Raw genomic sequence first — 26,875 nt, forward strand, 5'->3', positions numbered from 1 at the left:
CACCAAAAAAGAAAATTCACTTTTAAGAGTACTGCCCAAGTACATGTAGTGGACAAGAGAGAGCAGACTAAGGCCAATCCCAACTCTGTGAATAATTAGGTATCTTAAGTCTTGTTTTCCTTCTCTACAATATGCCAATCAAGTGAGCTATACAACTTAGTGTATACAATAGCTTAAGAAGACAAGTATATAGAAGTATTTTGAAACATATAAAGCATTAATAAAATTTCTGACAGTACCCTGAAGGAATAAAGTAGCCCACTTCAGAGTAAAGATCACTAACCACTCTATAGACAAACAATTGCTCCTACCCAATTGAAAAACTACCTTAGCAAGTTTGTAAGTTAAATATTGATACATTCAGAAATACAGAAAATGAATACACTGAAGAAATTAGGCTCTTTACTATGATACACATTTTTTTTCATTTCCTAAGAATTATATCATTGTCTTTTTATAGAAAGGAAAATACAGAGTAGAAAGCTAAAACTAGAGAGGTTCAAGGTTACATTGCCTTATGGAGCAGGACTGGGGTCTGAACTCAGGATAATATAAACACAAATTAGGCTAGACTTAATTTAAAGGCTTTGTTTCATTCACCACCACCCTGCTTTCTCAGGAAACCAAAAAGACCCCTGAGAAGGAGTTATAAACAACCCTATCAATAAAAAATTTTAAATTAGAAAGCAATTAATCCACTAACATTCTCTTTTCCTTTTCTATTGTAAACCAGAATTTATGACCAACATGCCTTAACATTTGAGTTCTGCTTCTTAAACGTTCTGACTTTTTTCCGTTAAAACAAAACTCACGATTATTCCAGGCAAACAAATATTATTACCTTAATTATTTAAAATAAGCAGAGTTTAAGAAATAGGTATTTTAGGGACGCCTGGGTGGCTCAGCGGTTGACCGTCTGCCTTTGGCCCAGGAAGTGATCCTGAAGTCCCAGGATCGAGTCCCAAAATCAGGCTCCCTGCATGGAGCCTGCTTCTCTCTCTGCCTGTGCCTGTGTCTGTCTGTCTGTCTCTCTCTCATGAATAAATAAGATCTTTAAAAAAAAAAGAAGAAGAAGAAGAAGAAACAGGTATTTCACAGAATTAGATACTAAATACAAAATTTTCACTTTAAAATGTCTTACACAAACTATATGTGTGCACAAGCACAAAATTCTGTAGATGCCCTTTTTATACTTAAATTCATCCCGTGATGGTTCTTTTAACACTATGCTTTTTATCTTTTCCCATCAGCAATAAAAAAAATTTCAAATAAGTATACATTTTAACTCATTTCTTCTTTGAATATCATCTTCCACTTGCATTTTACTGATTATCTTTTCACCGATGTCTCATCACTACATAGTATCTCACCTGATTAAAAAAACTACATAAAAATTGATGACCTTTCTAAGAGACAGTAAAACATATTCTAATATACTGTGTCCCAACTAAGCACTGAAATAGTAGGCTTCTGGGAAGAGGAGGGAAGGGAAAAGTACTCAACTAATGTGGTTCAGTGAACCTATAGAATTTCAGGAAACAGACTGAGAATATTAACACATTAAATACAGCAGGTATTTAAATATAAGAGATTTTAGAATCATACTTCTCACTTAAGACAGACATTACAGGAAAAAAATGCCATCAAGGACTGTGAGAACAAAATATTAATCATCAAAAACAGTCTCAAATGTTTTGTTTTCTTTATGAAGGACTTGAAGTTCAATCTGAAGAGACTTCACTACTTAAGGTTCTGGATGTTTTTCCCCCAATAGTCTTTCTTCCCTCATCTACACCCTTATTCCATCTCTGGACTCAACAGATGAAGATTCTAGAAAATAAGTCCTATCAACTCATTTTTTTTTTCAGAATTACATGTATTCACTAAAACTTTCATCTCCTACATAATAATTTAATAATGTTTCAAGTAACTAATTTTTTACCTAAGATGAAGTTACTTTCAAAGCTAAGGAAATTTAAATCTTTATGTATCTCAAAGAAAGGACTATAGGCATTATATCAGTATCTTTCCCTTGTGTCTCTCTATTCTAGTAGGAATATGTACAACAAACATCAGCCATTCAAATATAAATTATTCCCATAAGATTAATGACCAAATTTGTTGAAAAACAAAACAAAACAAAACTTTAGACTCCAAAACAAAAGCTGAATTAGGGCAAATAATCTCTGTAACTTATACCCCATAACCTGACAGTCTGATCTGATCATGGTATTTACGTCAACCAAACTCTCAAACGTTCCTAATACCACACTTTATTTAGAGTTCCTCAAACACACTGCCCCCAGGCATTTCTTTACTCATTTTGTTCCTCCGTCTACTACATTCTTCCCTTCATTCTTCATCCCATTAATCCTACTCATCTTTTAAGACTGAGCTCAGAGATTCAACTCTGGAAGCTTTCTCTGAACTCCCCTGGCAAGAAAAGTTCCACTTCCTTCAGTATACAGTATACTCTGGCATCGCTGAAAACATTTAACATAGTTATTTACCACATTATATGGAAATATCTGTGTAACATCCATCTCCCCCAGAAGGCCACTATCCTAAGGAACAAAAATCAGTTCATTCATTCTTATATTCTCAGGGCCTAACACTGGCATCTGTAAGTATTCCATAAATGTTTTGCAAAAACAAAAAAGCATGAAAACTATTGAACACCCATTACGTACACTGTGTACTTAAAAATACTGAGACATGGTCTCTATCATACCCAGTCTAGCCGCAGAGATAATTCACTTATATAAAAAAAAGAGATCATTACAAATTTAAGAAATTATATATACCAACTGACTAAGAGACAGGAAATACTACAAAGTTCAAAGAGTGCAGAAATCACCAGAATAGAGAAGTCTTCACAGAGAAGGTGAAAATAAGATAGTGCAGGACAGTACTTCCTACAGGGAAAATGGTCTGGGAAGAGAGATAAAAGCAAGAATGGATAAACTGTGTTTAGAAGGCAATGAGAAGATTACTTTGGCTGGCAGTGTCAGTTCTTATGAAAATGTAACAAGATATCATGTGGCAGAGGTAGATAAGGATCATTTTATGGAAGGCTCAGAATGCCAGACTAAGGAGTTTAAATAATGGAAAGTGACATACAGATGTTTTGCAGGAATATTAATGCAGAAGCAATGTAAAAGATCAACTGGCAGGGGGACAGGTGGATTGTGAAAGAGAACCAAAATTTGCTGAACATATGTAAACCTTTATCGTTTTAACACTAACATCAATTTTGTAAGATCAATGTTCTATTTTAACAAGAAAGAAATCAAGACCCAGAGATGTTGTTAGTTCAAAAACAGAGACTACTGGGTGATGTTTAAAAACCCTAATCAATGCTTTCTTCTTGCTACTTGCAAGAGTTGTAGGCAAGGAATCAGGTGGAAGACTATTTCAACAGCAGGGGCTTAGAACTGACAGTGCCAGACATGAAACAGGAATGCATCATTTCCAAAAGCAGTTTATGTATGGAATAGTCTGAGGGCACTGGAAAAACTCAAAGATGACTGCAAGACTTTAAACCTGGATGGGAAGATGGGGAGTGGCAACACCAAAGAGCAAAATGAAGAAGCACGAGGGATATGGGCAGAAGAGTAAAGATTAAGTGTTGAGTTTGCTACAACAGAGAGACTTCTATAATTAGGAATGTCCAGAAAATAGATATGCAAAATTACCAGATTAGTCAGTGCCAGAGGCTAATTTTCAGGCACTATCCATAACTAATGCTCACATAGTGCTTACTATGTGCTAGAACCATACCAAGTACTTCGCAAGTTAACTTGCTTGAGCTTTATAACTCAACGAGATAAAGATTATTATTAACTGGAAACTGAGGCACAGAAAGCTTAAGGAGCTTATCCAAGGTAACACAGCCAGTTAAGCGGTAAAGCTATGATTTGAATCCAGGCAGTTCTGCCCCAGAGACGATGCTCTAAACTACTATACTCAACCTACTTTGTTATGTAGTATTTTATGTCTGTGCCTATTTCATTAAATAGTTTAAAAAACTCTCTGAATGGCAGACATGATATCTTATTCATGTGTCTCCCCAGGACCTAACACAACGATTTATACTAAACAAACACTTGATAGATTTTAAACAATGATGATGTGGTGACAGCAAGTGGATGGGATATCTGAGGAAAAGAAACATTGAAAGAAGAGAAAAAGAGGCATAGGGCTATGCATTTCTTTTTTGCCACTGATGAGGCAAGGCAAACCAAGAAAACAAAATAAGATAAAAGGCAGAATATTCAGAATCATGGAATCTCAGTGCTAGAAACAATAGACTTCAAGAACTTCCCTAAGGCCCCTGTGTATAAACCAAAGCATCAATGAACTAAGTGATAATTATGTACTTGTTTGTGGGGCCTAGTAAAACTACTTGACAACAGATTCTCTTTTTATCCTCAGGGACCTGGGATATATACCTTGGCCCAAACTGAATGTTTACTTGTGGCAGGGATGAATGGATGCATACGAGAGGGACACAGAGAAACAGAGAAAAAGGAAAAGGAAAGTGTCAGTGTAAGAGAGAAAAAAAAATCAGTGGTTGAATCTGGCCATTAGTTCTTTGGCACCTTTGGAAATACCAATCCCAATAAGGTGCTAAATTAAAATAGCTGAATTATAAAACATTAAGGAAAGGCGGATGGTAAATAAAAGTAAAAACAAAGTATAAGGCAAACCTGAAATTGGTAGCCATAAGAAATATTTCTGATTGTCACAAATGGGGGTGAACAATACTGGCATTTAGTGGGTAGGGGCCAGGGATGCTACTAAAACATCCTATGATGTGCAGGACTGCTTCCCACAACAAAGAATTGTCTGAACCCAAAATGTCAGTAAGTGCCACAAATTAAGAAACATGAAATGAAGAAAAAAAATAAAAAACTGAGACAAAACTGCTACCTAATCTAGAGACTCCTAAAATTTTCTTAAACAATTTCTTAAATATCTACTCTTCCTAATGACTAAAAATTGGGTCTAAGGGAGTGAAAACAACCTTCCTAAGGAGCTCCTCTTACATGTTAACAAGAAAGGAGTGGGTTACAAGTTCTCACCATGTGTGATAGGTTTGCCAAAACTCCATCCCTGTATATTCCTGCAACTGATTAGCCCTTCTTAGTTACAATCTCCTAAACCACTGATAAGTCCGTCCATAACAATTCAACAACTAAATTAGTTTGATTATAAAACTTAAATGCCATGTGATGACTATCTGCCAAAATATCCACATAAAGATGAGCAATCCACTACCCAAAAGACATATGCTCAACAGTTTATTCTCTGAACAAGATCAATGAGGTCAACAAACATGCCTGAACTTTCAGGTACTTATTCATGCCACTAAAACCAAAAATCTGAAAGGCTAGACAGCATTAGAGATGTAGTTGGAGGCTGCAAACAATATTAATCCACTATAAAACAAACTAGCTCTTTTAAAGTCTGAACCACCATCCACCCCAATATTGCCTCGAGAAACTTGCTACACTAGTGAGTCCAGATCTTACTAGAGCATCTTAAAAAAACAAAACAAAAGCTCAGCAGTTGTTTCATCTACCATGAAGGTAGAACACAGCAGCTGTTAGAAAGCAATGAAACATAGTCTAGGACAGGAAGTATACATTTTGAATCCAACTGAAACCACAAGGGAAGCAGAAATTAACTGCCAAAATAATTTAGCCAGTCAATATTCAAGCAGGTAAAATGCTATTAATAAAACCATTGTAACAAAAAAAAAAAAAAAAAAAGAGTTATAAGCCGAGAGAGAGAGAGAGAGAGAGAGAGAGAGAGAAATTTTTTCTCCAACAATTTTACCATGTTTGGTAAATCAGTTGTGTTTGGCTGATTTTTCTGGGACCAAAGAAATTTTATTTTAAATCCTGTGCAGGATGGGGCGGGGCTGGGGAGACTTCTTGACCACGTGAATTAGAAACAGCATGTGCTATAGGATTCTTGTGTGTGTGTGTGCGCGCGTGCGCACGCGCTACAGGATGTCTTAAAGCTTCTAGAGTTAGTGAATGCCCAGCCTAGAATTACCAGAATCTTCCAGAACCTACTTAGTATACATATTCCTCCAAACTGCTCCCACTAATTTCTCTGCTCCTCTCCCCAAGCTAAAAGGCTTTTTTCTTGCTACTTCCTCCAGCCTCATCTCTACCTTTTATCTCCCCATGCCCCAATATTTAGATTAACACTTTTTATATTAACAACTTACTGGATATTTTAACTAGCATATAAATGATAACCATTTTTCTGCTGTTTCAGAAAACCACCTTGTGGCTGTTACATTATTTCTACCTCTGGCAACAAAAGTTTCTGACAAAGAAGTATGCCACTGGAATGCAGCCTCTTTGCTTACAGAATTATCATGTAAAAAAAATTCTAACAAAACAATTTGTAGACATTCCTTGTAAAGAGGTCTAACCCCAGGGATCGACCTGTAAAATCTACAGCACAGGAAGAAATTAAAGCAAAAAGACAAGAATAGGGAAGGAAGGAAAGGAGAAAAGTTGGAAGGAATACACAGTACCAACTGCTGTCTCCCACAACAGCAGCAGATGTCATTCAGTGCTACCTGTGCCATGTTTTAGAACAGGATTTGACCTATTTGACTGGTATTCCCTCTGGCTATGATTATTCTAATTTCTCAAGTTCCCTAACAACTTTGATAATGTCTTCCCTGTGTGGTACTTCAATACTTTCCCCACACCTGCTTTTCTAACTTGATATATGAATTCCCATATTTCTATTCCCTAAAATACTATTATTTATTTATTTATTTATTTTTATTTTTTAAAGATTTTATTTATTTATTCATGAGAGACACACAGAGAGAGAGAGGCAGAGCACAGGCAGAGGGAGAAGCAGGCTCCATGCAGGGAGCCCGACGTGGGACTCGATCCCGGGTCTCCAGGATCATGCCCCGGACTGAAGGCAGCGCTAAACCGCTGAGCCACCTCGGCTGCCCTAAAATACTATTATTTAAAGCATGATATACATCACCCACTCTCTCATCCATGGTCATCTTTACCTTTCTCCCACTCTTATTAAATGAACAATATCCAATATACCCTTTTCTTCTACTCAACAGAGGTGTCAAAGTCTTTAAAATCTATTTTTCAGGACACCCAGTTGGTTCAGAGGTTTAGTGCCTTCCTTTGGCCCAGGGCGTGATTCCGGGGCCCCAGGATGGAGTCCCATGTTGTGCTCCCTGCATGGAGCCTGCTTCTCCCACTGCCTGGGTCTCTGCCTCTCTGTCTCTCTCATGAATAAATAAAATCTTTAAAAAAAAAAAATCTATTTTGTCATAAATGGGAAGAGAAAACATTGAATTTTTTCTACAATTTGAGTAATAAATTTCCAATGATATCTAGTCTAGAACCCTCATATTTAAGACCATTTCTTACTTTTATAAACGTGGGTAAGTATTCTCAAACTTATTCATTTATATAAGAATCTTGTCCGTCTATTTCAAAATATGTTACTTCTCAAAAAAAAAAAAAAAAAAGACAATTCTCTTTCAACAAAAAAAAGTCATCACCCTGTCTTGCCTAGAACATCACCTTCTTTCCCAAACAGAAGATAGGTTTTTCTTTCCTTTCATCTCTGTTCTATTTCTACAACTCAAGACTAGATAACTTTAAATACCCCCTCTATCTTCATCTTACTGATGCTTTTTACTTATCTCACTATTCTAAAACGGCCATCTTACTCCCTGGTTTGCCACCACCCTGCCATTTCAACACCAGACACCCTCCAACAAATTAATTCAGCTGGTACAAAGCTAATTTTCATCTACATAAGATCTGTGGCTATGCAGCTTAAAAATTGCTCAGTCATGGTCTTACACCACTGAGAAAGGTAGGCAACAAAACTCTCCCTAAAGTCAAGGTCACAAAGAATAATTGCTATTACCCCAACCACACTTGTTCAGCAATACCTAGCATCCTTCCCAAGTTGTCTAAAAACCAAAGATTTGGTTTCCACAAAGAAAAGAGAGTGAACATGAGGCTTCCCTGAAGACATTCTCTAGCCTCCTCACAGCAGACTTTAAATGCAATGATTATCTGAAGAGGAAAAGGGAAATTGGGGTTGATGCAAGTCTTTATTACCCTTTCCCTTCTAAGTCCCAGCCCTAAGACTTGCTTTATTTACATCGACTGGCTCTCAGGAATCCTTAAGAGACTCCAGGTCCTATGCCTGTTCAATTTTGCTTACTCAACTTTAGCTGGAAAATATAAGTTATTTAAACATGGTTTCATTCTCACTCTTTTCTCCCTCTTCAAAGAACTCAAATCACCTCAAGTGGACTACCAATGATTTCACAACCTACAGATAAGTCTTCCCTAAATGCCATGATGATTCGCGAAATATAAAACAGATTAACAAAGAAGCCTCCCAAAGCCAACCAATCTTCCCATTAAAACTATCACCTCTCCCAGTCTGCTTTTCATACCTTTCTATTCCACTATCTCTAGTCCTAACTGCTCATTATCGCATTACGTAGATTCATCTCCCTACTGCCTATGAACACGAGAATGCTCTTCTAACAAATTGTCTCAGATTCTTCATTGTTCATCCATTTTAACTATAAACTACAGATCATGATTCAAGACTCTCAAATATGGGGCACCCGATCTAATAGGTCTTCCTTGATCACCATGTCTACATAAAACAAGATAACCATATCTTGCTTTTTCCTCCTAGTTCTTGTCACCACCTGACAAACACGGTTATCAGTTCATATGTTTATTGACTGCATAATCATACTAGAATATACCTTCCTATGTTTATTCTTTTGTTCGCCATTCTACCCTCAGTGCCTAAAAGAGTAACTGACATATAGTTAGCTCTCAATACATATTTGTGGAAGGAATGGATGAGCCCAGACATGTCACACAGTACGGCTGATACGGAGTTGGAAGACCTACATTTGAGTTACAGAGCTTCCATGTACCAGCTATATGGTCCTCAACAATTTTTCCTTCATTGAGCTATACTTCCCTCATGTGTAAAATGAAGGGGTCACACTTCATCTATATATAAAAAAAAAAAAATGTATTTAAGTGTTTCCAGGTGCATCACCCTACATTGTTTAACTAGACTAAACACCTTCCTTGGCCTTCCTATCTTCATATCTCTGTTCAGTTTCCTTCCATTTGGATTCCCCATTCTCAATCCACAACTGTCAGAATTATACTTATCCTTCGGGTAACTTAAAATGGTTTAAGTGCCATTCTCTCCTTGAAACCTAACAAACTATAAACTGTAAGGAGAGGGTGGAGTTCTTTTCTATTCTCAGCAGTTGGGACAATGCCTCCCATATAGGTGATCAACAAAATGACTGATGAATCATGAGTGTATGAATTAACAAATGAACAAAGGAAGCTTTTCCTGACTCCCCAACCCCCCAACTGCTCAGGTAATCTCCTGCCTTTGGACTCTCATGACACTTGGCGTCTTTTTGACACCTGCCATATTTTGCTCTGTGCTATTATTAATTTACTTGCCTAATACGCTAAACTGCAAATTCCTTAAAATTAAGTACAGTCCTGATGGCTCCCATATCCCCCCTCTACAACATCTAGCATAGACATTTCCCACAGCTATATTTATTAAGTTTACCTGATAAGTTAAACAACAAAAGGATAATAGTGAAGAAAAAGGACTGTGATAGAAAGATAGCATTCCAACTACCCTAAGGTCATTGGCCACACGTGTTGTGTGGATCCTGTCACTGTTAAACTCAGGCATTCAAGTGTAATCCAAAGATCTCATCATTCTCCCTTTTCCACACTTTGCTTAAGGCAACTATTACTACTTTCATAAGTAGAACAGCCACCCTCCTGTACACTTACTACTTACCTTCTCTTGCAATATGCATATAGATTATGCCAATCACACACATCAATACTTTTCACTTCACTACACAGCTAAAGTGACTTTTGTGCGCATTTCAGACTTCTAACACCCCATTCAATTCCCTCCTCTACAAGGTATGAAACCATTGTCTTAAAGATCTTCCCATAAGCCTGCCTTAGTTCTGCTCCTGAAAGACAAAAAGGCTCCGTTTTAAGATCTTCCTTCCCCTTTTTCTAAGAAGTAGCAATTCTCCCGAATTAACCTTGGGCTCTAACAACCTTTTATTTGTCTGACATCGAGATTTTTGACCCTCTTATACCTCTCATTCTGCTTCCATGGAACCTTCCTGGCTGCACAATCGCTGGTGTCTTTCCTTTCAGTACGCCCTCGCCACCACGTACCTGGTCCCAATGTACCTAATCTGCCCCTTCCTAAAATGCTGGTCAGTCGCTCCCTTTACACCACCCCAGACCCACATCCCCTACTCACACGCTCGGTACCCGTGCGTCACTCTACCTCCGACACCCAAGTTCCTTACACCACTCTTAACGAATGCACACGACTCTCAGAATGGTATCTTCCGACTACACTAATTCTAACTCAGTTTCTTCTGGGGAACCCAACAGCACCGTCCATAGTACCTCCCTCTTTCCTCACTTCCTCGTCCATTACCCCTCTTTATGCTCTCACCTCCACCCCGCCAACTAACTACAGATGACATTATTCCTCAGCACTTTCAACCTAAGAATAAAGACTCGACTGGGGTTTCCAGCGGTCTCCCCCCCCCCACCCCCCACCCCCCACCAGGTGTGCAGACTTCCACCTCGTCCTCGCCCCACGCGCCGCCCCACCCCACCCCACGCTCCCCTCACCCCGGGGGTCAGACTCCAGACCCACCCCCCCGGGGTCGCGGCCCCCGCCCCCCCCCCCCCAGCGAGCCTGCGACCCCGGGGGGCGCGCGCGCACACACATTCTCACGCTTCCCTAACCTCCTTCCCGGCACCCGGACGAGCTGGCCGCGCTGGAACTCCGGCGGGCCCACGGGGGGCCAGGCACTCGGGAGTGTGCCCGCCCCGCCCCCTCCCGCGGAGCCCCTCGCAGCCCCCGCCTCCCCACCGGGGAAGGAGAGGACACAGCAACTCCCCCGCCGCCCCGCCGCCCCGCCGCCGTGTCTGTTGCTCCGCGCCCCGACCCTCGACCTGCTCCCCCCGCGTCCGGGACCGGCCTCTGCACTCACCGGAGATACTGCGCGCTCTGCAGGCTCATCCTCCGCCGCCGCGTCTTCCCGCGAAGCCTCTGTGGGTCTCTCAGGCTCCTCGAAGCGGCCCCGCGGCACCGCGGGTGCTGGCGGCCGCCGCCATCTTCCTCTCCTCCGGCTCCTCCTCGCTCGGCGGGGGGGTGGGGGTGAGTGAGGCGAGGGGGAGGGAGCGGGGAAAGCTGCTCTCGCTGCTGCTCCGGCCCGTGGGGCGCAGGGACACTCCGACCCGGGAGGGGGGAGGGGGAGGGAGAAGGGAAGGGGGCGGGGGGAAAGAGGGGGGAGAAGCCGAGGACGGAAGTGGGGGTCCCTCTCGCGAGATTTCAGCGGCGCCCGGCCCTCCCGGTGACTTCTGCTTCTCTGTGGCGCTGCCTCTTGGGATCGGCTAGCCGTGAGGCCCCTGTTCGGCGGCTGAGCGGCCTGCCGGAGGCGCTTGGCGGCTTCCGGCCGGTCCAGCCCTCTCCCGCGCGAGGGGGCAACCCCTGCCTCGCCGGGCACATCGAGCCCAAATCACCCGGGAGTTACACTCAAAGTCTTCCCCCGTCTTTCCACTCCACCCGATTCCTCGCTTCCTTTTTCCGCTCCTCCAGTCTTCCCTGCCGGAAACGCTGTCCCTCCCTCCTCCAGTTCCGCCCGCCAGTCCCTCCACTCTAGTCTCCCCTCGCGCCGCAGAGAGTGACGCTCAGGACCCCTCCCCCGCTGGGGGGCCCCTCCCCCTGCACGCCTGGAGACTGTTGAAGGGGATGGGGTGGAGCCCGGGGAGGAAGAGAAAGGAAACCGGTCGGATTGGATCAACAGCTGCCATGGCAACTGGAGGCTGTGGTTGTATTGTCATAGTAACCAGTGTGCGCGGACTGGGTGACCCTCCCGGGGCGAATGGATTCCCGGGAAAGTGCCCGGGGTTCCCCCTTGGCTTCCCTTCCGCCTGAAAGCCTCCCCCAGGTCAGGAATCCGGGTGATCTCCCGGGCGGTGAAGTTCACTTCCTCTTCCCTTTCCCCTTCCCGCAACAATGGGGGCGGGGTGGGGGCGGGGGGAGGAACCCCGAGGCGTTCGCCTCACCCGCCTGCGGGCGGGAACCACCCCCGGCGTCCTGTCGTCCCCGTGCGGGGCGTGGAGAGGCCCGGGGCCGGAGGCGGGCGGCCGGGCGGGCGAGGGGCTTCCCCGGGACTGCGGCGGGCGCCGCGGGGCGGGGTCCCGGCCGGACGGGGGCCCTGAGGGGGGACAGCGGCCCCCGACGGCCCGCGTTCCTGTGCTGCCGGGCGGGGGCCGCCCTTGCCGAGCCGCCCACGCCGCAGCCCGCGCGCCCGCTGCGGGGAGGCCGGGGCGAGTGGGCGAGCGCGTCGCGGAGGACTCGGCGCGGGGGTTCCCGGCGGGAGAGCCCGGGACGCGGGGGGACGCCGCCGGCGGAGGCCCCCCGCCCTGCACGCTCCGTATCCGCCGGGCCGCAGTCGTGTCCCGGAGACCCTGGGCCCTGCCTGGCGCGAGCTTCCCATGCAAGGCATCGAGGGAAAAGGGAAGAAAAAAAAATCCTTTTGAAAGTCTGTTATTTGCATTTGGTATCAGATTTGGGGCTAACAACCAGAAATGAAGAATGGGGGGGGGTCAATAATGCTGTGGGTCCTGATGCTTTGAAGGACGTCCTGGGTGGTCGACGAGTCGCGTCTTTAACGCGTCCTGGGGCGCCCCTTAGGCAGCTTTGCCAAGCACTTGAGGGTTGCGGCTGTGGAGCCTCCCCGGGCGGCCACCAGGTGGGTAACGTCGGGGTTTTACCCGGCTGTTTCGGTCTGGGCTGAGTTTGGGTCACCGACTCCTGCTGTCTTCCAGACTTTCAAGATCCTTCCCCGTGACCACACCTATTACAAGATTAGGCCGGTGTCTTTCTGAGACATCGCGTACATACACGCGTTTGGAGGAAATACATTCCCAAGGATAGATGATCATTAACGACATAGCGAGTGAACTATGCCCTGCCCGTCGTGCTGCCGCGCCTCCCGCGCCAGTGTGATCCCTGGCGGCGCCCACTCGGGGAAAAGAGAGCCACCTAGTGAGAGAGGGCTCGCAGCTCCGCTGCAGGTGCTGCTTTTCCTTCAACTCTGGAGCCCAAGGATGGAGAGGACTGCCACATGGCCCCTAAAATACCCCACATCTCCTTCCGGAAATGTGTTGGTCAGGTCTTTAAAAAAAAAAAAAAAGACTTTAGCCAGAATAAAAATTCTGTTGGGTAAAATAATGATTCCCTTAGTAATCCCCGCAATAACATCTTTTATGTCTGGCTTATGTCGCCAATAGACAGTATTTGAGCGTACGTCATGACACCCCTGCCAAGGGATCTAGGAGAATATTACTATCTGCTCATTTCAGAAATAAGGGAGCTGGGATCAGAAAGATGAATCCCGGGGGCACCTGGGTGGCTCAGTTGGTTAAGTGTGTCTTTGACTCAGGTCATGATCCCAGGGTCCTGAGATCCAGCCCAGTGTTTGGGCTCTCTGCTCAGCAGAAATCCTGCTGCTCCCTCTCTCTCTGCGCCTCCCCCTCACTGGTTCTCTCTGTCTCTTCCTCTCTCCCCCTCCCTCCCTCTCTCCCCTAGCTCTTTCTCTATCTCTCTGTCTTGCTTGCTTTCATTCTCTATCTCAAATAAGTGAATAAAATCTTTTTTTTTTTAACACTAATCTTTTTCTTTTTTCTCTAGACATTTACTGAGCATTTATTATATTTCAGGCACTGTTCAGTTTACTATGGACGCCATGGTGAAAAAGGGTCCTGGGGTCCCTGTCTTGGAGAAATCCACCTTCTGGTAGACATAGCAGAGAGTGGAGAAGTGATAAGAGTACAGTATGGTGGGTGCTGTAATTAAGGTAAGAACAAAGTACTTGGGGTACACAGAAATATAAATAATCTTTATATTTTATAGCAGCTTTCCTAAGAATTTTATGCAGTTCTTCAGTAGCCTTACGATGTCCCCACAAACTGGATAGAATAATGATATCAATGCTCATCTTGAAGATAACTTTTGAAAATCAATAACCTCAGAAAAATTATGACCTAGAATTTACATATTGCTTAAAGTACATTTTCCAATCTCACCTCTTTCTACTGCCCCCATCAAAAGACTTGAACAGTACAAGTATCTTTATGCAGTAGAGTTTATTCACTTTTTTCCCCGCAGATACACATTACATCTAAACCAAAAGAAATTAAAGAGAAACTTACTTTGTCTATTCCTACCTGATTTTAAGGGTTTTTTGTTTGTGCCTAAATGATTTTGTGGAAAGAGCATAAGCTAGCAGACCTGAGTGTGCATTCCACCTCTGCCCTCCTAGTCTCTAAGCCTCAGTTTCTTCCCTTTTTTTTTTTTTTTAAGATTTTATTTATTTATTCATGAGAGACACACAGAAGCAGAGACACAGGCAGAGGGAGAAGCAGGCTCCATGGAGGGAACCCAATGTGGGACTCAATCTTGGGACGCTGGGATCATGCCCCAAGCCAAAGGCAGGCGCTCAACCACGGAGCCACCCAGGCGTCCCCTTCAGTTTCTTCCTTGACCAAAATGAAAACATTACCTATTACAAGGTTTCTGTGAACTTTATTGATGATATAGGTGACTGAGTATAACTGACATATAATGCTGGCACTTGACAAATGTTAGTTTTCTTTTTGCCCTCTTATTTTTATATCAAGCTATTATTGTTTTTAAATTGTAGCTTATCTACTCTTTGTAATATTCATAGGTCTGACCATGCACCCAAATCTATTTTTTTTAAGAATTTTATTTATTTATTCATGAGAGACAGAGAGGCAGAGACACAGGCAGAGGGAGAAGCAGGCTCCATGCAGGGAGCCCCACGTGGGACTCCATCCCAGGGCTCCAGGATCACACCCTAGGCAGAAGGCAGACACTCAACCACTGAGCCACCCAGGCATCCCCCAAAATCTATTCTTATTCAGTGCTAAAAGATTTCCTCTCTGATCACAGAAAAGACTACAATATCAGGGGGCACTTCGGTGGCTCAGTTGGTTAAGTGCCTGTCTTTGGTTCAGGTCATGATCCCAGGGTCCTAGGATCAAGCCCCGCACCTGCTTAGTGGAGAATCTGCTGCTCCCTCTGCCACTCCCTCTGATTGTGCTTGCATGCTCTTTTTCTCTCTCTATCTTTCTCTGTCAAATTAACAACAACAACAACAAAAAGAATACAATATCAGGATGTTGTGAGTCCGATTCTGGAGGGTTGAAATTTTTAAATAACTGTTTGTCATTAAAAATAGCCTAATATAACTGCATTTTCGCCCAAGTAAACAGTGTCCAGTTTTCAACCAGATACCAAGTACTTGCTAGGAAGCTACTCTTAACATTCCTACCAAATTCACCCAGAGCTTCAGTAACCTGGTAATTAATACATAGTAAGCCTCCTCCCTTTTTTATAATAACAGACATCTCACCCGACCCATGAAACTATAATGAGCACTAATTTATTTAATATTTAGCCTACATATTCTGAATGTTTCCAAATCATGTACACAATTAGGTACTTAATAAATGTGTTTCTATTTTGACAAATAGAATGATTTATCAACTGTAGCATTCAAGTATACAATGTTTGTGGAGCTAATCCCTGCTGTCTTCAGTACCACACCTCAGACCATGGAGCTAAGTGATTCAATCAAAAAGAAATGATTCATTCTTTTCAAATAGTGAGTCAGATATAAACTGACATTTAAACTCAGGTCTCCTATTGCTCAAGATTTCTTAGACCAAGGGTCAGCAGCCTTTCTCAAACAGCTTGCCAAGTATATATATTATTCACTCATTCCTAAGGAGTCACTGAGCCTAAAAGGAAGCCTTGCAGCCCAAAATCCTAGAGAAGAAATTTGTGGTTTGAGAGGCAGTGAGGTAACAGAGAATGGTAGTCAGAGCTCGTTCTCCTCTATTCACTGAGGGAAACTTTATTAATCTTCAAGAATTTCTTCCAATTCCCAATCCCTGGGAAAAAACATCTTAAAATCTTATCTGCTAATTTAATGGACACAGACCATCTGGAGAAGACAAGAAATGCTCATAGGAAAAATGGGAGAGTATTAAAATTAAAATGTTAGCTGCTTATAGTCTCTATGGTCCAAGGGCCTTAGTGTTCATGGAACTCTGTATTACTCCAAGTACAATGTTTCTGAAGCCATCTTGATGTCCCTAGTTGTGAAATTAATGTGTTTCATGTAAAAATCTGTTGTATTACCCAGAAGCTGCCATTTTTTTCTTAAAATACCCAAGTAAAAGAAAAAAAATCTTAATATTTTATTGTCTGTACTTTCCTAATTTCTCTAGGATAGACTATATTTTTGAGAACAGAGAATGTGGTATATTCTTTGTCATTTAATCTTCTTCAAAACCCTGGGAAACCACAAATGAACACATACCCACATACAGACCTTCTTCTCTCCCTATCTTATTATATTACCACCTCTATTTGCAATTCAAGTTAAGATATGATATAGATGTAAAGCAGAGAAACTCAGGATATAAGTTTGTCACTTGAAGACGTACTAAGGATACATACCCAAGGACTCTTCTGCTTTGCTTAACTATGCTAGGATCTTTTCCACATACCAGAAATTTAGAGTTTGTCCCATATTAATAAAAATTCTTAGTATCATTAAATTACTAGAGATAAGAGCACATTCCAGAACAAATTAAATGGTAAATTAATATATTTTTGTACTCTACATTTTAGTCATAGTAAGCTTTTTAAGAACTTTTATTTCTGGAGCACCTGGGTGGCTCAGTGGTTGACCATCTGCCTTTGGCTCAGGTTGTGATCCTAGGGTCCTGGGATCCAGTCCTGCATCAAGCTTCCCACAGGAAGCTGTTTCTCCCTCTGCCTCTCTCTCTCTCTCTCTCTTTCTCTCTCTCTGTCTGTCTCTCATGAATAAATAAATAAAATCTTTAAAGAAAAAACAAAACTTTTATTTCCTAGCTTAAATTCTCCACTGATTTTTCATTCCCTTAGAATAAAATTCCTAATCCTTAAGATGGCCTATGTGATTTGATCCTTGCCTGCCTCTTATCAGACATTTCCTGGCATCACCACTCTTGCCACACTGACCTCTTAGGTTCTTTAGTAGATTAGCATTCTTTTCTACCCAAAGACTTTACACAAACTGTTCCCTTATTTCTCCTGGACCAATCTTCCCCCTTCTCATGCTTCAAACCTAAATTTGAAATTCTTTGGAAAAATCACCTCTACCCACCCTCACCCCCAATCAGGCTGGATTAGCTACATCTATTACATATTCCCCCAGCACCCTTCCCTTCTTCATAGCATTTTTTATGTTTGTAATTCTTTTTGTTCAATGTCTGTTACATCTAAATCGGCTGTAAAGTCTGTAAGGGCAGGCACAGGAACTGTTTTGCTCACTCCCCTAATTGGGTGCCTGATACAAGGGGTGCTCAATAAATGTTTGTTGAATCAATCCTAGGGAAAAAAAAAAAAGTTTGGACCATGGCTTTCATATAAATATTTAAAATTCCTGACCACCTAACCATGGAATATAAAAGTAATCCCTAAGCAACAAGAAAAGAACTTCATTGGGCCTTCAACCCATCTGGGGAATTGAAATCTGCAATGATATTTAACAAGATGGAAGTTTTAATTAAATGAAATTTACTTAGGCAATGAGTAAAGAGCATACAAGATTATGGATAACTTGTCAGTGATCTCACACCAAAGTCTCATACTTCAATGTAGGAAAAAACTCTTCAGTATCCAAATCATTTTTATTTACCTTTTATGTTTCTGATTTGAGACTTAGGGAAAGCAGTCAACCCTTTTATTGTGTGCCAAAAAACAAAACAAAACAAAACAAAACAAAACAACAACGCTGCTGGATGGCAGGAGGGAAAAGAGGCTATTAGCTAATCAGTAAATAGGGTAGAAAAAATAGATTTAAAAATTCAGAAAGAAAACTGAATCAGGGCAGCCCGGTGGCTCAGCTGTTTAGCCCCGCCCTCAGCCTAGGGTGTGATCCTGGAGACCCGGAAGTCCCCACATTGTGCTCTCTGCATCAAACCTGCTTCTTCCTCTGCCTGTGTCTCTGCCTCTCTCTGTGTCTCCCATGAATAAATAAATAAAATCTTGTCATAAAAAAAAAAAAAAAAAGAAATCTGAATCAGAGTAAAGAATGGAAAACTCACTGAAATTGTATCTCTCATCAGAAAAGTGTCTGTAAATTTCTGTCATTATTACTACTTTTTTTCTCCTGTGATGAGATAGGGCTAAATAAATTGAATATAAGTTTGTTAAGGAAAGGGCCACATACAATTTCACAGTAAATGGTACATTTAAATTGTTTCTGGAGACAGATTCCTCAAGCTCAGTTAGATAGTGTATGTATCATACCTAGTAGTACTGGGCATTTTGTAGGCACCAACATGTTGTACTGGTCTTATTATGCATATGCGGTGAATCACATCTTCACTCGTTCAACTTCATTCTCTAACATAGGTTAAACGTGTTTTTTTTTTTTTAATTAACACGAAATGTAGAATCCCATTTATAGAAAGAAACACACTAGTACACTCCCTCTAAATCATATGAACATTTGTATCATATGACCAAGTATAAATTGCCAATGGGGAACACAGCTTTCATCTATTTACAGAGGATGTCTCAGTTCATTAGCAGTTTTATGCTAGAATGAGATGAGATCTGAGTCTGTCAAAGCTGAAGAGGATAAGGAGGCTCATAAGGAGCAAAACCAGCTGCTTATACTTTCCCCTACCCTCTCATTTCTTTTTTAATTTTATTTACTCATTCATGAGAGACACAGAAAGAGATAGGCAGAAACACAGGCAGAGGGAGAAGCAGGCTCCATTCAGGGAGCCTGACGTGAGACTCAATCCTGGGACTCCAGGATCACACTCTGGGCCCCAAAGGCAGATGCTTAACCGGTGAGCCACCCAGGTGTCCCTCCCCTACCCTCTTTCAAACTGAAGTCTCTAGAATGGCTCTCTGGTTCATTCTCTCACTCTCTCTCAACCATTGGCCGTAAGCTTTCTATTATATATCTCCCCTCCCTCAAGTGATCCAGTCCTTTGTCCAAGAGGACATGAATCATTTTAGTTCCTTAACAATGTCCCTGAGGTGGGACTAAGTCCTGTAGTGCATGCCAAATATTGAATGCCAAAGTTTCCAAAATGTAGGCAGCAATGGTCTAGGTGATATACGAGGTTACTAGTGGTAGAAAGAAGTTGAAATTAATTTTCTCTAAGTATTTGTGAGATAACCAAATTTTAGCATTAAAGGGAAGTAGAAATCTTAGATAGAGTTATGTGTTTAGGGTCTATGAAGAATGTTCAACTGATGAGCAATTCTTAGCTTTCATTGCTTTTTCAAGACAAATCTGAATCTAAACCAGTGCTTTACTTCTGGGAATCTTAATCTGGATATATCCTGATATGGAGTAGAAAGCTTGATGAGGTGTAGATCCTCTAGAATGTTAGCATTTAGTTATTCTTTCATTCATTTAATCTTCAAAAACATTGAGGAGGCATCTGGGTGGCTCAGTCGGTTCAACGTCTGCCTTCAGCTTACATTATTATCTCAAAGTCCTGGAATCAAGCCCTGTGTCAGGCTCCCTGTTCAGCAGCATATCTGCTTCTTTCTCTGTCTCTCCCCCTGCTAGTGCTCACTCACTTTCTCTCTCTCTCTCTCTCAAATAAAAGAATAAAAGATTTTTTGTGTGTGTTGGATCTTATGCTCATCACCGAGGTAGTGATGGTAAACAATAACAGTCTTGCTCTCAGAGTTTAGAGAACAGTTAAGGAAAATGGCGCTTATATTACAGAGTAATAATCTGTGGTAGAGGTCTTTGGAACCATTCCACCTTGAGATCAAGTGTAGGCGTGCAACCAGATAATCCACTTAAGTGTCCCACCCACTTACAAAGTCCTTCAGAATGAAATTTTACAGAGTTTATTGTTTCAAATTCTATTGCTTAGCAGGAAAAGTAATATATCCAGTTCCACTGTCCAGAAAAGTAATGGAAAACTATAGCCAAAAACATTTTAGACTAAAATATACCTGAAAGATACAAAATTGTATCAAAATTCAAAACATATGAAGTATAACTACGAAATAAAATTGCATAGAAAAATGATCCGAAATACAGCAAAGTATTAACAGCAGTTATTTCTGTAAGGTGAGCTATTTATGGGTGACTCTTATTTCTTGTGTTTTTCAACATCTTCCACCAACCAACGAGCAAAGTAGATTAGTTGATTGTTGTTGCCATTATTGTTAGGAGTTTCATTTTTTGCCATTCTTTTTAAAGAATGCCTGAGCTACTAATACAAAAAAAAAAAAAAAAAAAATGAATGCCTGAGCTATCCACCACAGTACAAGAGTTTAAAAGAAACATTGGAAATTGAAAAGGAAATAGATGAAAGATAAAATAATAACTGCTCACATCCTGGTGATTGGAAAAAAGATCTTATTATCAGCAATTCTCAAGGCTTGCCTAATGGACTATCCAGGTGCTGATATTTTCATACAACCAAAAACTGATGGGGGCGGTCATCTTTGAAGGCATCATTACTGACCCTCTTTGGTAGTTTTGGATCTAGTGGGAACCATCACTACCTGAGAAAGATGGAATGCCCTAGATGGGATTCAGAAAATAATCATTTTAGGTAATAAAAATCCAAAATTAAATCTTTACTTAACCTTTCTGCCTTCTTTTGCCTTTTTTTCTTTTTTTTTTTTTTTAAGATTTTTCATTTATTTATTCATAGAGATACAGAGAGAGAGAGAGAGAGAGAGAGAGAGGCAGAGACAGGCAGAGGGAGAAGCAGGCACCCTGCAGTGAGCTTGATGTGGAACCCCATCCCAGGACCCCAGGATCACACCTGAGCGTGAAGACAGGCTCAACCACTGAGCCACCTAGGCATCCTTCTTTTACCTTTAGGTTTCTCTTCTCTTCCCTCAACTTTAGGTCACACCTCTGACCCCTCCCAGTTATATGACAACCGTATTTCCTCATTTCTCAGGAATGTCACCAGTCAGGAATCTCAACATTTGTGCTTTTTTTTTTAGGGGGGGCAGTGAGAAAGAAAAAGAGCGGCTGGAAAACTGAATTGAGAAAAAAAGCAAGAGTAAAGAAAGAGAAAAACAGACCATAAAGTCTGGAGCAAGAGGAAGAATTGATGGATGAGCAAAGAAGTATACTTCCTGGTGGTAGTAATAGTTCTTAGCCACCTTCTTACTAGAATCTACTTTCCATGGGAGATATTAAAAAGAGATTAGATACCCAGTCCATCTTAAAAACAGGAAAGGGACTTAGTGACTTCTAAAACATACTTCCAGACTCAACAGTCTATGTCTTCTGAATGAGACTATGTCTGGTGTTGCTGCCTATAACCTGTGACAGTTGGACATGATTCCATATAATGATCTAGGTCAAGGAGGCTGATATACACCTTAAGAAATTTGTGTATTGCCATTTGAAAAACTGATATTCTCCAAAACAAAAGATATCATCTGAATTTGGCCTGTTGGTACAAAGTGGAATATCACCATACTCTTACGCATTTGGGTAAGAGTGAAAATACCATTTAAAGCAAAACAATACAGGGGCGCCTGGGTGGCTTAGTTGGTTAAGCATCTGACTCCTGATTTTGGCTCCGGTCCTGATCTCAGGGTCATGAGATTAGGCCTCGAGTTGAGCTCTGTGCTCAGTGTGGAATCTGCTAGAGATTCTCTCTCTCAAGTAAATTTCAAAAATCTTTAAAAAAATTTTTTTTAATTTTTAAAAATAAATAAAAACAATACAATAAAAACATTACAATCCAGACAGTTGTTAAACTACTGTATACTCTGCAAAAATTCCTTTTTTACCTCTCAGGTAACAGATTACATGGAACCTTCTAACTAAATCTAACAACCTCTTATAAATTTTTCTGCTTTCAGACTTTATGTTTTGTTGGGCAATACAAATCATATTTTCTTTACTGAAACTATTTTTTATCCTAAATCTAATGATGTTTTAATTTTTTAAAAAAATTTACCTAACCTCATCTTTGATTCATTATATTGCTATGGCTCTATTGATACCTAATAATGATTGGCTATAAACATTCCTTAAGTGGAGATATAATGACAAGACTTGGCCACTTATTGGATGTGACAGAGGGAGAGGAAGAAACCTAGGAGACTCCTGGGTTTTTGCTTGGGAAATTGAATGAAAGTAGAAAACACAAGAAATCAGTTGGAGAGATGTATGGATGTGAAGATAAGAATTTGTTTTAGACACGTTGAACTACAGTTACCTGGGACTGAGAAAATCTTGTGGATCTGGAGAATTTGTGAGAAATCTGAGCCACAGTTGTAGATTCAGAATTATCAGCATGTAGATGGTAATTAAAGTTACTTGAGGGTTTTCAGAAAGCTTGCTGATGAAATGGGAGAGCTAGGAGAGGTTTTATATTTTAAAGAAGTGGAAGACTTCAGTAAGAAATGATCCAGGAGAGAAAACTAATAGGTAAGAGAGGCTAAGTAGAGAGGAGCATGGCTTCTGAGGAAACAGGAGAATATAGATTTTTCAGGACACAGGACAGAGAGGGGAAATCTCTTTCCTAGTAGAATAATAATGAGATTGTATTAGTGGGGTTTTCCTCCCACTACACTCACCCCTGTTTGTTTTATCTCATGCCCTTATAGATTTCAAAACTTAAGGTTATAAAATCATGTAGACTGAAGAATCCAGGACAAAGATTGATGACTTAAGACTAAGGCTTTCAGCACCAGAATATATATATAATTCCTCTAATTGCATACAGAAAATTAGAGAGGAGAGCAAAAAACAAGGAGACTTTGTACCCTGCCTCCCATCTGAAACCAGAAGCCCTGAGGAGACTTATAGATATTTTAAATAGATTTCTGGCATTTGAGAATAGAATACAAACTTCAATCCCCATTACTATATAAAGCCAAAGAAGGTAGAAAGAGCTCCTCATATAGAGCTCCTCATATCCACAATGGCACTGGAAAATAGTTAAAGTAGTATTGTGAGCTCATGCTTTGGATTTCTTTGTCTTCTCCAAAAACTTCAATCATAAAAACATCTTCTGTTTTTCATTAAAAGACATCTCTGGGGGATGCCTGGGTGGCTCAGTTGGTTAAGCATCTGCCTGTAGTTCAGGTCATGATCCCAGGGTCCTGGGATGGAGATGGGGCTCCCCACTCATTGGGGAGTCTGCTTCTCCCTCTCCCTCTGCAGCTCCCCTCTGCTCATGCCTGTGCATTCTCTCTCTCTGTCTCTGTCTGTCTGTCTGTCTGTCTCTCTCCAAATTTTTTTTAAAAAGATATCTCTGGGTTCATTAACAAGATAATTATCTCTGGACATCAGGGATGAGTGACCAATGCAATTGAATCTGTGAGGATAGAGCTGTGGCCCTGATACATTGGGTCCAAAAGCAGGTAGAAGTTGGCTAGGACTTTGAGTCCTTCAGAGTAATGGAGATCCATGATACCCCATATAGAGTATGGTCCTTTAGGTCAGACTCACAGTGAAATGAGGATTTGGGAAAAGCTATAACTTGCACCCTGAGCTAGAGTTTAACAAACACAATGAACAAACATACCAACTGCTGTTTGTCCCTGGTAGTGGAAGGAAGCAGAGAAATCAAGACTTGTGCCAGTCTGCTTTCCAGCTCTAGTCCCTAATAGCCCTGATGAGGAACAGGAGCCCTGAGACACCTAGTTCTAGACTGGAGGTGAGGGTCAGGAGTGTCAGGATCTACATGGTGGCTACACTAATTAGTGTGGAGTAGGTAGAAAGAGAAAGCTACCACTTAAGATGAGCTGCAAATTAATACAAAAAAACATAGTGGATGCTTCAACTTAATTTTTGCTTCATTGATCTGTTAGTTTCTAATAAAGATATATTTAAAATTCCCAATATACTTGTTGTTCTACTTATTTTTTCCTGTAATTCTGTTGCTTTTTAAAAATTTCATGGTTATAGGATTAGCTAGATAGAACTTCTTGGTGATTTTTTATTATTTTTCATTTTTAATATAATTTTTAATCATTATGTGATACTGCTATTAATACTTATTAATTTACTCTATCTGATATTGATATTCTACTCCAACTTTCTTTTGGTTAGCATTTGCTCACTATAACTTTTTCTTTCTTTCTTTCTTTTTTAAAATTTTTATTTATTTTTTTAAAAGGTTTTTGTTTATTCATGAGAGACCCAGAGAAAGAGGCAGAGACACAGGCAGAGAGAGAAGCAAGCTCCCTGCAGGAGGCTGATGCAGGACTTGATCCCAGGACCCTAGGATCACAACCTAAGCCAAAGGCAGACGCTCAACCACTAAGCCACCCAGGCACCCCAAATTTTTATTTTCAAACTTTCTGTTATTCTATTACTGGCAGATCTTTTGTAAACAGCATGTACCTGAGTTTTGGTTTTTTAACCCTGACAGTCTCTTTATTAACTGGGAAGTTGAATTCATATGAATATGATCTATTTGAAATTCTCTATCATTGCTACTGTGTACTCTTGATTTTATGTTTGCAATGTTTTCTCCTTGGTTTTTTGTTTGTCTTTCCTGCCTTTGTTAGATTAAAAACTTTTTTTATTCCTTTTACCTCTGCTGATTTGGAAACTACAGATCATATTTTGTCTGTGCTAGAAGCAGCTACTCTTAAATTTTTTAGAATACATAGCCACGTATTTTCCTAACAATTTATAGTTTTAAAATGCAACTATCCTACTGTTCCCGTAAGACTATGTTTAGCTACCAAATGTATTGGGGATTTATTGGTATCAAAATTTTGGTTCCATATTTCTTAAAACATAACATAAAACAGGCATAATACAGGGGCATCTGGGTGGCTCAGTCAGTTGAGTGTCTGCCTTCAGCTCAGGTCATGATCTTGGGATTGAGCCCCAGGTTGAGCAACGTGGTCAGCAGGGAGTCTGCTTCTCCCTCTCCTTTGCCTCTCCCCTGTTCGTGCTTTCTCTCTAGCTCACTCTCTCTCAAATAGATAAATAAAATCTTAAAAAAAAAAAAAAAACAGGTACTATACAATCAATGTATAATTATTTTTATCAATCTAATTCCTCAATTTTTGCATTTAATATTTGCTTATTTAATATACTTTCATTGTGGATTCACTTTTCTTTTTGCTGAAATACATGCTTTGTTAATTCAGTCAATAAAAATTTATGGTTGTAAACTCTACTTTGAAAGAAAAGTTCTCTATTTCATCACTATTTTTAAATTATAGCTAAGCTAGGTATAGAATTCTATATTGACAGTTATTTCCCTCTCAATGCTTTGTAGATAGTACCATAGCAGCCTCTGGTATTTGTTATTGATGAGAATTCTGGCATCTAATTGTGATTCTTTTATGGGTAATCTAGGTTTTCTCTTTGATGGCTTTTGAAATTTTCTTTATCCTCTTTATCCTCAATGTTAGACATCTTCACTATAGCACATCTTGGTATGAATTTTAGTTTCATTGTTTTGCACCTAATATATGCTTTCATCTCAAGAACTTTAGAAAATTCTCAGTATCATCTCCCCAAATATTACTTCCACCAATTCCTTTTATTCTCTCTTTCTAACATTGCTAATTAGGTGCATCCTTAATGTAGTCTGTCAGTGTGTTGCTGTGTAACAAATCACTCCAAAACATAGTGGCATGAAACATTAACCATTTTATTATACTTACAGTTTGTCTATGGTAGGGAGTCAGGGATAGTTTGACTCGGCTTCATGATGTTCAGGGTGTCAAAAGACTTGAAAGCTGGTAATCTGACTAGGTTTTTTGTTTTGTTTTGTTTTTTTGTTTTCTGTTTTTACTCCTATGTCTAGGCACAGTGACAAGGCTGGACTCTACTGGAACTGTAGGTTGGAGTACCTACAGAAAGAAATTAGTAATAATGATTGCCCTTGGAGAAGAAAATGGAATCACTGAGGTACAGAAAAAGGACAGAAACATACTTTTAATGATACTTGTTTGTGCCCTTTGCATTTTATTTCATGTGAATGAATTATCTATTAAAAAGTAAACAAAAATTAAAAACAAAAAATCCCCAGCCATGCAAATAGCCATTTATTTATTCATTAAACGTAAATAGACACTCTCCCATGCTTGATGTTATGTATATATGAAACATTGCACCAGCAATTCTGGGACTATTGAAAACAAATACACCACACAGTCAAGCTTCTTCTTCTTTTTCTTTCTACAGTAGGCTTTACACCCAGCACAGAGTTCAGGGCAGGATCTAAACCCAGGACCCTGAGATCAAGACCTGGCTGAGATCAAAATATATAGACACTTAACCAACTGAGCCACCCAGGCACCCAAAGCATAGCTTTCAAGTCAAGCATCATACTACAGATTGAGTCCCTTCACGTGAAGACAAGAAGTGACTCTCAAGTGGTACAATCTATGGATCATCAAAGATCCATCTAACTCAAAAAATTTCCTCCTGCTAACTTGCTCCAGTTCTGAAAACCCCTACCTTGAATATTCTCTTTTAGGGTAAAGGCATATTTTCAGCAAGTCCCTGTTATGCTGCACATATGTAACCTGGCTAACCTGATAAGTTTATTCACAGTTTTCCTGTAGCGGAAAGTTAACTTAGAAATAAGGTTGGTTTTGGTGGGAGGGAGTTAAAAAACTCTGATACATGCAACCCTGCAAAGGATCATACCTTTGAGAT

At 40.7% G+C, this 26,875-nt stretch overlaps 2 protein-coding genes across 17 annotated transcripts in view; one reads left to right on the forward strand and one right to left on the reverse strand.

The window, feature by feature from the left end:
• Positions 1-11,703, reverse strand: part of SMG7 (SMG7 nonsense mediated mRNA decay factor) — a 93,378-nt gene extending 81,675 nt beyond the window's left edge. For 2 of the 14 annotated variants that reach the window (XM_072830938.1, XM_072830937.1), the window contains exon 1: positions 10,208-10,340. In XM_072830938.1, coding sequence (XP_072687039.1) covers positions 10,208-10,214 — 7 coding nt within the window. In that variant the 5' untranslated portion in view covers positions 10,215-10,340. Of the gene's footprint in view, positions 1-10,207; positions 10,341-10,377; positions 10,631-11,125 lie in introns of those variants that run through there. The other 12 variants (XM_072830942.1, XM_072830934.1, XM_072830947.1 and 9 more) reach the window with 10 other exon arrangements.
• Positions 11,704-11,813: 110 nt separating this feature from the next.
• The window catches only part of NMNAT2 (nicotinamide nucleotide adenylyltransferase 2), a 194,486-nt gene continuing 179,424 nt past the window's right edge, over positions 11,814-26,875 (forward strand). For 2 of the 3 annotated variants that reach the window (XM_072830953.1, XM_072830955.1), the window contains exons 1-2: positions 11,814-12,085; positions 13,863-13,999. The gene's annotated coding sequence lies outside the window, so the exon portion shown is untranslated. Of the gene's footprint in view, positions 12,086-13,862; positions 14,000-26,018; positions 26,123-26,875 lie in introns of those variants that run through there. The other variant, XM_072830951.1, reaches the window with a different exon arrangement.

Source organism: Canis lupus, chromosome 6 (assembly GCF_048164855.1).
Source record: "Canis lupus baileyi chromosome 6, mCanLup2.hap1, whole genome shotgun sequence".
NCBI lineage: Eukaryota > Metazoa > Chordata > Mammalia > Carnivora > Canidae > Canis > Canis lupus.